This window comes from Chelonia mydas, chromosome 2 (genome assembly GCF_015237465.2).
Source record: "Chelonia mydas isolate rCheMyd1 chromosome 2, rCheMyd1.pri.v2, whole genome shotgun sequence".
In the NCBI taxonomy this organism is placed as follows: Eukaryota; Metazoa; Chordata; order Testudines; family Cheloniidae; genus Chelonia; species Chelonia mydas.
Window position 1 is genome coordinate 252,440,604 of NC_057850.1, and position 13,946 is coordinate 252,454,549.

Genomic DNA, 13,946 nt, shown 5'->3' on the forward strand with positions numbered 1-13,946 from the left:
GTGCTTCTGACACTTGTCTTATCCACTATGATATTTTCATAGTCCACAAATGCTGTACTGGGATGTATGATGTTTAGCAGCCTCGTCATTAGCTTGATACATTGTAGTGAATTGACTGATGAATCCTGTATGCTCTCGCAGCCTGTTGACGACCCATACTTTGGCCGGCTGAAGCCATATCAGACAAAGGGGAATGCTGCAGGGGATGGGGAGCGGGAGAGAGTACAACAAAAATACTTCCAGCAATGAGCCAGTGTCACATTTTCGCTGTGGCATTCAGTATAGCCATGTCAGCACTGCCTATGAAATAATGGCGGGGAGTTCTTCCAGCGCTCAGCCTCTCTCTTTCTCTATTCCCACCTCTATGCCAACTCGTTTTAAGGGAAATGTTTATGTGTCCCCATCAGACGTCTCTCAGCCACTCATCTTTCTACTGGAGGAAATTAAGCTTTGCAATCCAGAAGGTATTCTTTGTGACCACTATACCCGCTTTGTTTGCAGATAGGCAGTCAGTTGGCTTGTTCCTTTTGTGTGCTTACCCATAAAAATTCAACTTATATTGTAGCAGAAAGCAAGAGATGGTTTCTCATGGTGGCAAGCTGCCTCACCAAGCATAGGCTTGCTTAATTAGGGCTTGAGTGATGCGCAGACATTGTGCTGGCCCTCTACATAGCGTGAATTTCATCCATATAGAATCAATTGCTCACTAGTACCTATTTAGTTCCCAGTATTCTTGTCTAAACCCACTGGCTTGATTTTCCTCTCACACCATTTTACATTGGTGCAACACAGTTGACTTCAATGGAGTTACACATGATTTGCACCAGTGTAAATGAAAGCAGAATCAGGCCCATGGGCAGTAGAGTCATGATTGCATAATACTATGGAGACCTTTTCTCTTTCAAGAAGAGTGAATTCACAGAACGGAGATTCTGGGTGCTGCATATAAAGAAGGCCATCAGGTGGTGCTATTGTTATTTATTTTATTTGTATTATGGTAGCACTCAGAGACCACTGCTAAGATCAGAGCCCCATTGTGTTTGGTACTGTACATATCCCTAGTAAGAGACAGTCCCTGTCCCGATAGGGTAACCAGATGTCCCGATTTTATAGGGACAGTCCCGATTTTTGGGTCTTTTTCTTATATAGGCTCCTATTACCCCTCACCACTTCCCGATTTTTCACATTTGCTGTCTGGTCACCCTATGTCCAGAAGAACATTCAATCAAAATAAGAGAATACGATAGTCAACAGTTCTAAACTATTGATACATATTCATACTCAGACTGTACCAAGTGTTAGAAAATGGGGTAAGGATAAAATGTAGGCAAAATCAGGGGATGGGAACGCATGGGAACATTTCATATATATTATTATTATTATTTATTATTATTTATTATTTTTTTGCAAATGGAACACCACAAAATGTTAATCAAAGCTCAAGCTGTCCCTGCAGAGATATATTAACATTCTTTCAATTTGTCGTAACAGGAGGCTGGCCCGCTCCACTCTGCTGCTTATCCCCTTGTTTGGAATTCACTACACGGTGTTTGCCTTTTCTCCTGAAAATGTCAGTAAACGGGAGAGACTAGTGTTTGAATTGGGACTGGGATCTTTCCAGGTGATTATACCGTGAATTTTGCTTTAAAAAAAAAAAGAAAGAAAGAAAGAAAGAAATTAAAAAAGAAATCTGTATTTGTTATGACTGCTGTGCATGGATCTCTCTTTGTGTGTTCATTCACTTACCGTATGTGCTTTGTAGACTAGCAGGTTCCCCCCCGCCCCCTTCAGCTATTTTCTATCAGTTCCCTAGAGGATTTTAATTTACAGTCTTTTCTCTCCTGTTTATCCAGGGCTTTGTCGTTGCTGTTCTCTATTGTTTCTTGAATGGGGAGGTAAGAATTTTGATTTTTTTACCAGTTCTCCCTCCGCCCCCATCTGTTTAGCATGACATTTGGTTGGGATCACACCGTCTAACCCACCTCTCAGCTGTAATTCATTAGCTCTCTACTCCTTGACTGCGTCCAAATTTCAGAATGCCTTCAGCAAAGCAGGAAAGAAGCCTGGTCTTTTAGTTAAAGCACTGGGCTGGCAATCAGATAGTTCTGGGTTCTGTTCCTGCCTTTGCCTCTGGCTTAACATGTAGCTGCTCAGAAAGTCACTTGGGACTCCTACTATCAGTGCAGGATTGAGTTCTTAATATCCTTATGTTACAATGTAGCTGTAAAATGGGAATAATAATACTTCCGTACTTTACAGAGGTGATCTGGAGCTATTTTTATTACTGCTTGTAAAATGCTTTGAGATCCTTGGATGGAAATAGGGGATTTTGCCACTAAAGATGCAACAAAATATTTCATATTTATTTCCAACATTTTGCTGTGTGTAATATGTGCTGTTTCTTTCAATTTTGTTAAATAACTTAGTCCTATTTTAAAGGGCATTTTTCCAGTTTTGGCCTTTGGCACAGTGAGTGGAGAGGTATGAATTGCATTCACGGCCACGGCATTTATGATTCTTGCCTTTCAGATACTGTAGATTTGGTCCTAGATTTGACAGTCATTTTGTTCATTATTAACCCAAATTGGTCTCTGGGTTTGCAGTCGTGGTTTTCCATATGAGTGCCATTTACTATGGATGAGGGGGGGAAATTAAAAATATAGGGCCAAATCCTCAGATGGTGTAAACGAGCTTTTCTCAGAGGAGGGATGCTGATTTACATTATCTGATCTGGCCCTGTGATGAGGGGCTGCTTGGGGGAAAATAATATATATATATAACTGGCCTTGCCAAGTCACGGCTTACAGGGAAGTTTTAGGCAGTGTTCTGTACTTTTTTACATAGGCAAATCTACAGTAATTGTGCATGTGTGAAATCCCATTTCCATGCAATAAAACTATGCTCTAACTTTGTCTGTGCATCTCAGTCATGAATTAAGATTGGGGGATATATTGTCTAGTTCAGGCGTGGCCAATCTGAGCCTGAGAAGGAGCCAGAATTTACCAATGTACATTGCCAAAGAGCCACAGTAATATGTCAGCAGCCCCCGTCAGCTCCCCCACCCTACTACCAAAGCCTCTCACCCACCGGCAGCCCCATGGATCAGCACCTCCCCCTCCCTCCCCACACCTCCCAATCAGCTGTTTCGTGGCGTGCAGGAGGCTCGGGGTGGGGAGGGGGACGAGCGAGGGCACGGCAGTCTGAGGGGAGGGGGCAGGAAGGGGTGGAGTGTGGGGCAGGGCCGGTGGCAGAGCCAGGGGTTGAGCAGTGAGCACCCCCCGGCACATTGGAAAGTTGGCGCCTTTAGCTCCAGCCCTGGAGTCGGTGCCTGAACGAGGAGCCGCATATTAAGGTCTGAAGAGCCACGTGTGGCTCTGGAGACACAGGTTGGCCACCCCTGGTCTAGTTGATGTGCAGCATCCTAATAATGCATATCGTTTATAAAGAGCTTCCCATCGTTGCAGTTCTTGAAGTAGTTAGATTCCCTGAGATAGAAGATTAGTTGCTAAGTTGTATTCACATTCCCATTGCAATCAGTGACACATCAGGTATACCTGGGTATTCAGCAGGTGGGTGTACCCCACTGTGTACATGGCATATATACGCCCAGCAAGTTTGGCGGCAGTCACATGGTTAACAAGGAAGAGTTAAACCTAATTACTTGTTCATCTTCCAACTGTGCGCGTCCTAGAATGTCCTATTATTGTGCCATTTAGGTGACATACCAGGACGATGCTAGAAAGGGTAGCATGCACACTTGCATATCTGACTGCTGTCACCCCTTTGTGGGGAAATGATAGAGGAGAATGCTGTGTTTTCACTAGCCATACAGCCATAAAAGGCGGATGGAAGCACTGGGGGCAAGATGGGAATGAAATGTGTATGAAACATATTCCATCTTGCATGGTTCTCCAAGGGCCCAATCCAAAGTCAATGCCAATCAAAGGAGAAGTCTTTCCATCGACTTCACTGGGTGGGGTGGTTCATGCACAAGGAAAGATTAACTCAATGAGTGCCAAATGCAATAGAGAGCAAAAAATGCAAGCACGCTGATGCAGATTATTTCCACTCATACAGGAAAGACTCAGATCTGATTTGAGGATAGTGGATCCTCAAAGTTGCAGCCCATTGTTTCAGAACTGAAAAAAAAATATCACTGACCATATCATCCCTCTGCTCTGGATATGATGGGTGAAATCCTGGCCACACTGACGTCAATGGTAAAGCTTCCATTGATTTCAACAAAGTCAGGATTTCACCTGGAGTATCCAAGCTAACCACTAACTGCCCGGAGTTAGGAAGAAAGTACTGGTAGCCAGTGGACATGACAGGACCGCGATGCATCCCTGGTCTGATTCATGGTGGCAACTCACGTACCCTGATGTCAGTGAGCGTAGACTGAGTGTACAATAGGGTTGCATCGCATTTCCCCACTGCCTCCACCCCATGCACATCTAGAAGTCTCCCTAGAGTTCACTGAGGGGAGAAGTTCAAGACGGGTCTTAAACAAGCATTGTTTATTTTTGAAACTTGATTGTCTGTCAGCATGTACCCGAGCGGCTAAGTACATAAAAAAATGACCTTTTAAAGTTTCTCCCTAAAGGTGCAATCAGAAATAAAGAGAAAATGGAGGAGCTGGAAAGTCAACCGGTATTTTGCTGTGGATTTCAAACATCGCCATCCCTCTCTGGCGAGCAGCGGAGTGAACGGGGGGACACAACTCTCCATTCTGAGCAAGAGCAGCTCTCAGATTCGGATGTCCAGCATAAATGCGGAGAATCTAGTGACATGAGCAACTAAATAAACCCTCCCCCAATAAAACCCAAAACACCCTTTAAAAAGAAAAAAAATCATAATTTTGCTGGTGTGGGTTTTCTTTTTTAATGATTATTATTATGATTTTTTTTAATGTAAGATGTGTCCGAAAGCATGAAACAAAACATCCCTGGCGTTTTGCAGAGAAGAAAAAAGGATATTTTTTTAACAATCATTGTAAATACACCATTAAGATCCATGCCATTGATAAAAAAATCAGTAAAACGCCAAGCCCGCCCCCACACACCCATTTAGAGCATCTGCAAGTAATCCATTGTCAGCCAAGTGTATCAAGTGATTGCTGTGCAGTTGTGAACATTGGTTGCCAAACTGATATAAATCTGTCTGTGCATGGACTTCATTGTTGTTATTTTTGGGGTCTGGGTTTGTTTGTTTTTCTAATCCAATGCATCTTCACTATGCCTCATTCCTATCTTTGGTGTCTGAATATTCTCAGTCTCTTTGGAGTCTTAGGATGTGACTATAACGTTGGGGTTAATAATGCCAGCCAGTTCATGAAGGACTCCGGAAATTGATTTCATGGCTGGATTTGGTCAGAAGAACTCAGCGGACTTAGAACATCTGCTGTGACTGTGTGAGACAGCATACCTGTCACCATTCCGGAGAGAGGAATCCATGCAGCAGAGATGGGGCTGCTATTTTAGGTTCTAGCAAAGCTGTGAATTTTCTAAGAGGGCCATCCATTTGAGAGAGATCTATATTTTTGGGGTTGATAGGTTGGAGTTTTGAGTAATGTGAACAAAGATCCCTCCCTCCCCCCGCTAAGAGGCAAAGGTCAGTACCAGGATTCTTGCTTCCTCTGAATTACAATGAAACTCCTGCATCAATGTCTGATCATTGCACTGCGACTGGTAGTGGCATGACGTGTGTGTGTGGCCTCTGCGACCAGGCTGGCATTGACAGCACTATGCTTCAAGTTTGCCAGCACAAGACACTCAACAGGGGCCCAACGTGGTGGTGCAGGAAGATTAATGTCCTCAGTGTCTGTAAGCTGAACAGTAAGACACTACGGAAGGGAATGATAAAGACTTTGGATGATTTACCGTGTCTGGCAGTTTCTTCTGTCATTGGATAGTTTGTTTGTTCACCAACAGATATCATTAATGCCAATGTCTGAGAGACAAAAGAAAAAGTCCTTTCCAACTTTGCCTTGTAGTTAGAGCCATGACTGGATACATATCTACTTCAGTCAAACATCAATGATGTCAATTATTTCTTGAGAGGTTTTATGTGGTGCATAGAGGCTTTAAGGACTGTATTTGCTCTTATTTCTTTGTGGATTTATATGTGTGTGTGTGTATTAAACAACAAAATGACATTTAAATATGATAGTTTGGATTCAAACTAACAGCAACCAGGGAATTCAAAATTATGCCTAGCTCTTTGTTCTTAATTGAAATGAAAAAGAAAGTGGTGGGAAGGGGGGAAGATATAGACACAAAATTTTGCTGTCGGCAGAGATTTTGATTTCACTGTGTTTTGTTAGTTTAGGTCAAAACTTGTAATGTCATGTTAAGTATAGTTTTTTTTTAAAAAAATAGTTTCCTTGTTTTTAAAAGGAAAAAATCATGAAAAGTTATGAAAGAAGTATTAGTGATAATACTTAACACTTAGTGCTTTATGGGACGTATTCTGCTCTCAGTTACAGAAGTGTAAATCTAAATAATCCCAGTAGCGTTAGGGGTCAATCTGAAATCCACTGAAATGGATGGATCACTTGACGATTACCTGTTGTGTTCATTCCCTCTGAAGCACCTGGCATTGGCCACTGTCGGAAGACAGGATACTGGGCTAGATGGACCATTGGTCTGACACAGTATGGCCATTTTTATGTTCTTATGAAATAAATGGGAGTGCTGCCTTGACTACAGTGGGTGCAGGAGCAGACATTTATTCCAGATTCACACCACTATAAGGGTGAAATTCACTCCTGTACAGAAGACCAGTAAAAGGACTATGTACCGCCTGAATGTACTTTGAGGTCTTAAGTGGGACTTATGTGATGTACAGGCTTTTTGCCAGTCCTCTGCATAGGATTGACCCTAACCGAGAGTAGAATTTGGCCCCCTATGTTCCAGACGTTGTGCAAAAATTACGTAAGTACTTTTTAACTGATAGATTGGAAACTTTTCTCTCATCAGATGCTGTAAATAGCAATTTTAGCAAGTTTCCCAATGAATCATGTTCTTAATGGACCAGAAAGACACTGAAGAGGGAGAGGGGTAAAGTCAGATCTATCTGGTAAATATATACTTATAATTTTTTAAACAAAACTATCTAATATTAAATGAACAGATGAAATTTAGTTTTGTATTTTCTGTAGTATGGACTTTCACGAGGTTAATACTGACAATACTGTAAGTGTATTATAAAAAGAAATAATGGACAAAGCATATTTTGCATGAATGGTTACTAGCCAATTTTCAGTCATTGATCACTATATTTAAAACTTGCCTCTGGTTGGAGACCTTTTTTGTGCCACATTTCAATCCAGAGCAAAAGGGTTTTTTTCTGGCAGTTCTAAAATCCTCTCCTATTTGAGTTGGTGGGTCTCAGTCCAGTGCCTCGTGGGCGAGTGTCCACATCACAAAACCACCCTTGCAATTGGCACACATTGGAGGCTAGATCCTCAGATGATGTAAATCAGTGCAACACCATTGGTGTCCATGCAACTACATCGGTTTACCTCAGCCGAGGATCTGGCATGGATACATTATTTTTTTTTACAGTCTCAGCAAGAGAGGCCAAGGACTGAATGGTCCTGGAGACTGAATTCACCTCTTGATTCTTAGAGCCCAAACTCAGGATTGAGGAAGGTTGATGGGACGTTGTGTTGGAAGCTTCCACACTGTATGCTGTACTTGTTCAGTAGACCAGTGGTTCTCAATCTGTGGGCTGCTTGCGGCCCAATCAGCACACAGCTCATCCTCAGGACCATACAGGTAGTATATATATTGTGTGGATGCGGCCCACATAACACACAGCGAGCTTCATATGCGGCCCACAATGGTAAATAGGTTGAAAACCACTGCAGTAGACCGATAGAGGACTTCAGTGTTTGAGATTTTCCATCCAGTATCGTTCACCAGCAATGAATTTACTAGAAGTTGTATCTCTCTATATACTTAATATATCCGATATTCTATAAAGTACAGGCAAATCCCTTCCAGTGGGATTTTTTACTGGAAGTGCTGACGACTCTTACAATCATGGCATTCATGTGGCCACTCTAATGTTCAGTGTCACTCGAAAGATCATACTTCAGGTGTATATAGAGAAACCAGTTGTTACCTAAACAAAGATTCTAATGCCATTGCACAAAGAATGCTCTTGGGTATCTTTATGTTGAATGTAAATTGAAGATGCTAAATGTGCGTGTCACCACTTCTGGTGACCATCATTACTAAGCGTCAAGATAGAAGGAACCAAAAGGAAGAATTGCTTCAAAGCGTGTGTAAATATCTATTCGCGTGTAACAGTGTTTGTTTTATTTCTACTGTGAAATATATTTTGGAGTTAGAAAGTACATGTTATTAAAACAAAATGTAATTTAAAAAATGTGTGCTATGCTCCTTGAGCCATTTTTATAATATGCCAATAATACATTTCCTGTCTACTTTTCTTATTTGGCTTTTGTAAATGTACAAAATCTTCTGTACTGCAGCTTTTGTGGGTCTGTAGCGCATAGAGCTACTGTTTCATTGTCTGCCGTTGAATAGGGAGATCTGCTACGAGATGTATTTTAAAATCCTGAAACAAATATTGCGTCAGAGAGGTGTGATTTTTCAGTGTCGTTGGGCACCTATATCTCCCTTGGACTTCATTTGGATTTGTGGGTGCTCAGCACTTCTGAAAATCAGAGCCTTGGTGCCAAAATCTAGGCACCTCAATAAAAGAAGCCTGATCAAATAAATTTGTTAGTCTCTAAGGTGCCACAAGTACTGAATTTCAGAGGCACTAAGGGTGAAAAATCCAGCTGCTTTACCTAACTTAAGTACTCGATGTTTGAAAAAATTGGGCTTAAGATTTTAATGGCACAATCTCAGTGATGTTCAGGAAAGACTCTCGCTTTTCCTTTTAGTCTGTGGCAGACGATTCCCCTTGGATATGGAGGTCTAATGAAAGTTACCTAGTTACTGTAGTAGGTTCAGAGAAGAACAGCCCAAGTAGATCAGTCCTGAAGTTGTTTTTGTGGTACAATATATGAGAAACAGTGTCCCTACAGTACTGGTGCAAAGAACTAAATGCATGCGACACTGTTAATACAGTGTTATGGGCCACTATTTTCTAAGGGACCAGTCGTCAAAGGTGCTGAGGGTGTTCAGCGGTTTGCAGGATCCAAATATTTATTTTTTTCTACAAGGGCTTTACCAGAACACTAAAACCAGTGGACAACAAGACGTAGGCTAGGGTTTGCTTGGAAAATCCATGTCATGATTCCCACTGCACGTGGACATCAGTTAATCAAAGCTAAAGTTCTCCTGGATGTAAAACTCAGAATTCAAACTCTCTTTCTGTGTATTCCCAAAGGTGACAAGTTATGCCTATGTTGCTTACATTGCTGGTCATTACCTTAAGAGGGCTAGACAAATTATATTTTTGTGGCAGTTATCAGAGGTAGAGAGGTTCCTCAAGTGCCTTTTAGGACTAGACAGCAGTTGGGGGGGAGGTGAAATCAATTTAAGATTATTTTTAATTGCAGCAAGCAGGTTAGCTCTTCTAATATACAAATTCATGATCAGTATGACCACATACTACAACACAGTAAATAATAATGTGCTGTAATTATAAGAGCAAGCCTACCTGGACCATGAGAGTATCCTTCTGCTTAAAGTCTATGGGAGTTTTGCCCTTGAAATGGGAATGGAATTAGGCTCTTTATGATTGTGGAATCAGATTCAAAGCTCACTGAACTCAATGGGAGTCTTGACACTAACTTCAGTGAGCTTTGAACAGGCCCATAATATAGGCCCCAATCTGGATTCTGGTCTCAGCATCACTGGTGTAAATCTGGCATAACTCTGTTGACTTTACTTACGCTGATGTGAGGTCAGAGCTGGCACACAGCTGCCTTGAAACCCTGTAACAAGATGGGGGAATCTCATTAGTTCCACAGGTCTCATGAAATCTCCACCATTCGAGTTGGCAGAAATGTCATGGGATCAGCCGGTGAGATTTCAGCAGTGTGGCATCTGAAGTTGACTCTCAGTCATGATTTAGACTCCAAAGTGAACTGGCCTCTGACTAGTCTGAATCTAGATCTCAGCATTATCTCCTTGGCCCATACATATCAGGAAATAGATGCTTACAGAGTAGGGAGTCCAGCAAATCACAATGATTTAACGACATTGTAACAGCAAAAATAATGAAGGGAACTAGATAGAGTCATTTCTGGCCAGAATCTAATCTCAACACAGATAACAGTTCCTTTTTTAACTCGCATCACCACAATGCACGCTCTGCTGACTCTTGTTCCTCTAGGAAAGGTGTAATATTCAAAATGTTCATCTTCTGGGAAGCTTTGAACTGTCATTTCTGCTGTGAGTCTCTTACACGTTCTACTTTTTTTTCTTCACTGCTTTAAAAATTATTTCTAAGATGCAAGAGGCAATATCTCAAAGCTGAAAGGGTCAGCTTGGAACTGCAGTTCTGGTTAATGCCTTTGCCATGAATTCCTATTTTTTGGCAGTCTTAAAAATCTTGTCCACACAAAAAATAATGAAATGTGGTCCGGTGGTTTTAGAAACCATTTGAAAGGTTCGATATTCCCTGATGGTATTTCCAGGCTTTTCTTCTACCTAGTTGGATACTCTCTAACTTACATTGCCAAATATAGAACTCTGGCCCATCACACTGCTGCTGCGATTTGTAGCTCACCATTCTTTTCATCTTCTCTTTTGAGGATGGGTCTTCCTACTGCCAATACATACAGTGACATTAAACTTCACATTCAGCAACGCCAGTCCTCCACTCAGTGACCATCTTCTTGGTTTCCAAATCCTGTAACTTTCCAGCTCCGAAGCCTAAAAGCTCTGTTTGTAGTAACAAAGGCAGTCAATGGGCTCTGGCTCATCCTATGGACGCTGTTACTGTATATTGGAGCCGGTCAACATTTTCCAAAATTCGATTTGTCAGTGAAAATTTGGAATTTTGACCCCCCCCACGGAAAAATGTGAATGCTTTGATATATCACTCATTCAAACATCTGAGCTAATAGCCATTACTCCCGGTACTCTAAAACACCACTTCCTAGTCAATATCGCTTTTCTAGCCAAAGGAAGATTTGCTCTCCTCACAGAAGATTTCCAGGTTCAAATAAGTGTTTGATACAATTCAGAGCTTTCTGGATGCTGCATCAAAATTAGCCAAACCTTCTGAAGTCATGCAGCTCATTTATTATATACATCATGCTCTTTTTCTGTAGCTCATGCTATCATTCCCATATATTATTAGCAGTAGTAGTTGTCTTACAGTAGGGGTGAGGGGCGACAACCGACATCACAGCTCCATTGGGCTGTTTCAGGTAGATTGGATTCTCTCAAGAAGAAAAAATGAGAACTTACAATGTCTAAACTTCTCCAGTTGCTCAGTCAGAAAGGACAGCATTTGTCCTTTGTTAGATAAGTCTCTCAAGTCAACAATTATACTCTGGCTATTTCCTCTTCCTTCCTTTGAATCACTTTATTAAGAAAGGTTTGTTACTGTATGAAGACAGCATTTGAAATGAGAATGTTCCCAAGGTGATTCGTCCAAAGGAGCAATAAGAATTATGTCCTGAATTATGGGGTTCCAGATACGGGGGCTTTGCAGTTGCAGAGGTGCTGCCCTTCAGCAACTGCAAGTGTTCATATTTAAATTGTTTCTGGAAAACATCTGACCCTCCCTGACTCTTTGCTCATTTTTAGAACCAAATCCAATTGCACTTTCTTCAAGACTCGGCTTTGAAACATTTAATTAGTTGGGTTTTTCCCCGCCCGTCGTCCTTTCAATTTTGCCGGCACTGCACTTCCTGCTCCCAACCAAAATCAAACTATGCCAAAGCACCACAGGAAAGGCTGTTCTCATGGTATGTCAAGCCATGCCTGGGAGTATCGGAAATGCGCTGAGATACTGTTTTCCTGGGAGATTCACAGCTCTGTGCTTGCAGACTGCAGAAGCTGGGCCAGTTCAGAGAAACTTCTGAACATTTGCATGTTTGCTGGGCTCTGACTGCCAACATTTTTTCAATGTACCCATCCCTAGTTAGTGTGAGCAAAGTCCTGCTTGTCTTGCATGGGTGCCAGGAGGGGGAGAGAAAAGTAGCACAAGAGCCTGTAACTCACCAAAGGTATCTGTAAAACAGCCCAAGAGGATTCCAACCAATCACTCTCTTGAGGAGCTGCAGACCCACTGGTGAACCGTCCCAAGGGTGTCATGTCTCCCCGTCCTCTTGAGTGGATGTTACTTTCAGCAGTAGACGCTATGGCTCACATTGACTCTGCTAGTAGCAGTGAGAAAATTATGCTATCAACCATGATTCCCCTGGGCACGCCCCCAAACGTGCTACCAGCTGGATTCACATGTGGTGCTTGCAGAGCCATCTCTGAGTCAGCTACAGTTGAGATCTCTGTTTGCAACCTCTTGGGTTATGGCTCAGTGTTAACTGCCTCGTTACCAAACCAGGGACGTTATACCTGGGGGCACCTTTAGTGAGTTAGGGGAGGATTTACGCTACATCTTTAAAGATGTCAGACAGGCACAACCAGCTACGGATTGCATCTACTATCGCAGAGAGCGGTGGAGTATGGAGCATGCAGTAATATCTAAGGATACTCTGATGTTAAGCGCTATGTGTTTTTGTGGTAGACAGCGACATTCAGCTAAATGTGTATTGTACTTTATCCAGTCTCTACAGAGCTTGAACAATATGCCTTGTTTTGACCCTTGTGATCCTTTCACCTGGATATTATTATTATTCCACATTTGCTTTCTTTGTGGGGAATTCATCCGTGTGAAGAGTTAATGAGTGGTATGAACCTCGCAGTGTCTGTCCGTAGCTGAAGTAACCTAGGCCTCTGTATACACCTGCTCCAATGAACCTTATCACAGTACAGGAGTCTCCAGAGGTCTCGGTGTACCTGCATAATCTTTAAAAACACCTGTTAGTGTCCTCATTTTCTCTCCCAATTTCTTGCCATTATAGTAGCAATGCAACATGCGATAGCTCCCGAGGAGAGATGTGCCAGGTTCATGTATGTAAAGCAGTATTTTGAAGGTGTCAAGGAATGAATTTACTGGCCCTCTGGGTCTAATAGTGACCTTTTTTATCGTCATGGGTAACAGGATCTGGGGTTATTACATTTTGTTAAGTGGAAACACACAGATGTCAACTGCTGCTTACTAGACTAATCTTTGTGTGTGTTCTGAGAAACAGTACTAGATTTTAACATGTATACTGCTGTAGATGACACAATAAATGTATTATCATTTTTGCACGTCTGTTCTGCTATGAAACTGAACTCTCGGGCTGATCCAATGCTGCAGAGTTACCATTTTGGGAGCTAGCAGGATGCGCTCATTAATGAAGGTGCTTTGCTTGCTGGGAATCACAGAGTTTAAGGCCAGAAGGGATCATCTAATTTGATTTCCTGTATATTACAAACCACTGAACCCCACCTGGACTAGACTAAAATATTACAGCTCTCAGGAGCCTAAGCCAGTGTGTGCCACAGGTGAAGAATAGGAGATACCGAAGCACATCAATGCCTGAGGCCCCTGCAATGGCAGACAATGATTTGGTGAGACAGATCCATGTGATCCTAGCTAGGGACCCATGTTCAGTCCTGCAGGGAAAAGCAAAAAACCCACCACAACCCCTCGGTCCCTGCCAGTCTGATCTGAGGGGAAATTCCTTCCCAGTCCTGAAAATGGTGATTAGTATAACCCTGGATGAGCCCCACCTGCCAAGATGCCTAGAAGGGGAATTCTCTGTATTGCCTCCAAGTGATGCTTTCCGGGGGTACCACAGTTGTGAGACTACCACCTGCTGTTAGCAGGAAAGCCTTGTCTGTGCCTTTTGGGGGTCAGCTCCCCTATGCCACCGGCAACACAAACATTCCCCTCTAGCCTTC

The 13,946-nt window shown here is 42.3% G+C and overlaps 1 protein-coding gene across 9 annotated transcripts in view; it reads left to right on the forward strand.

The window, feature by feature from the left end:
- The window catches only part of ADCYAP1R1 (ADCYAP receptor type I), a 172,958-nt gene extending 159,648 nt beyond the window's left edge, over window positions 1-13,310 (forward strand). For 5 of the 9 annotated variants that reach the window (XM_043541642.1, XM_037891202.2, XM_027828858.3 and 2 more), the window contains 3 exons: window positions 1,492-1,621; window positions 1,854-1,895; window positions 4,591-13,310. In XM_043541642.1, the coding sequence (XP_043397577.1) occupies window positions 1,492-1,621; window positions 1,854-1,895; window positions 4,591-4,800 (382 nt within the window). In that variant the 3' untranslated portion in view covers window positions 4,801-13,310. The remainder of the gene's footprint in view (window positions 1-1,491; window positions 1,622-1,853; window positions 1,896-4,590) is intronic. The other 4 variants (XM_037891203.2, XM_027828859.3, XM_043541643.1 and 1 more) reach the window with 1 other exon arrangement.
- The last annotated feature ends 636 nt before the right edge of the window (window positions 13,311-13,946 follow it).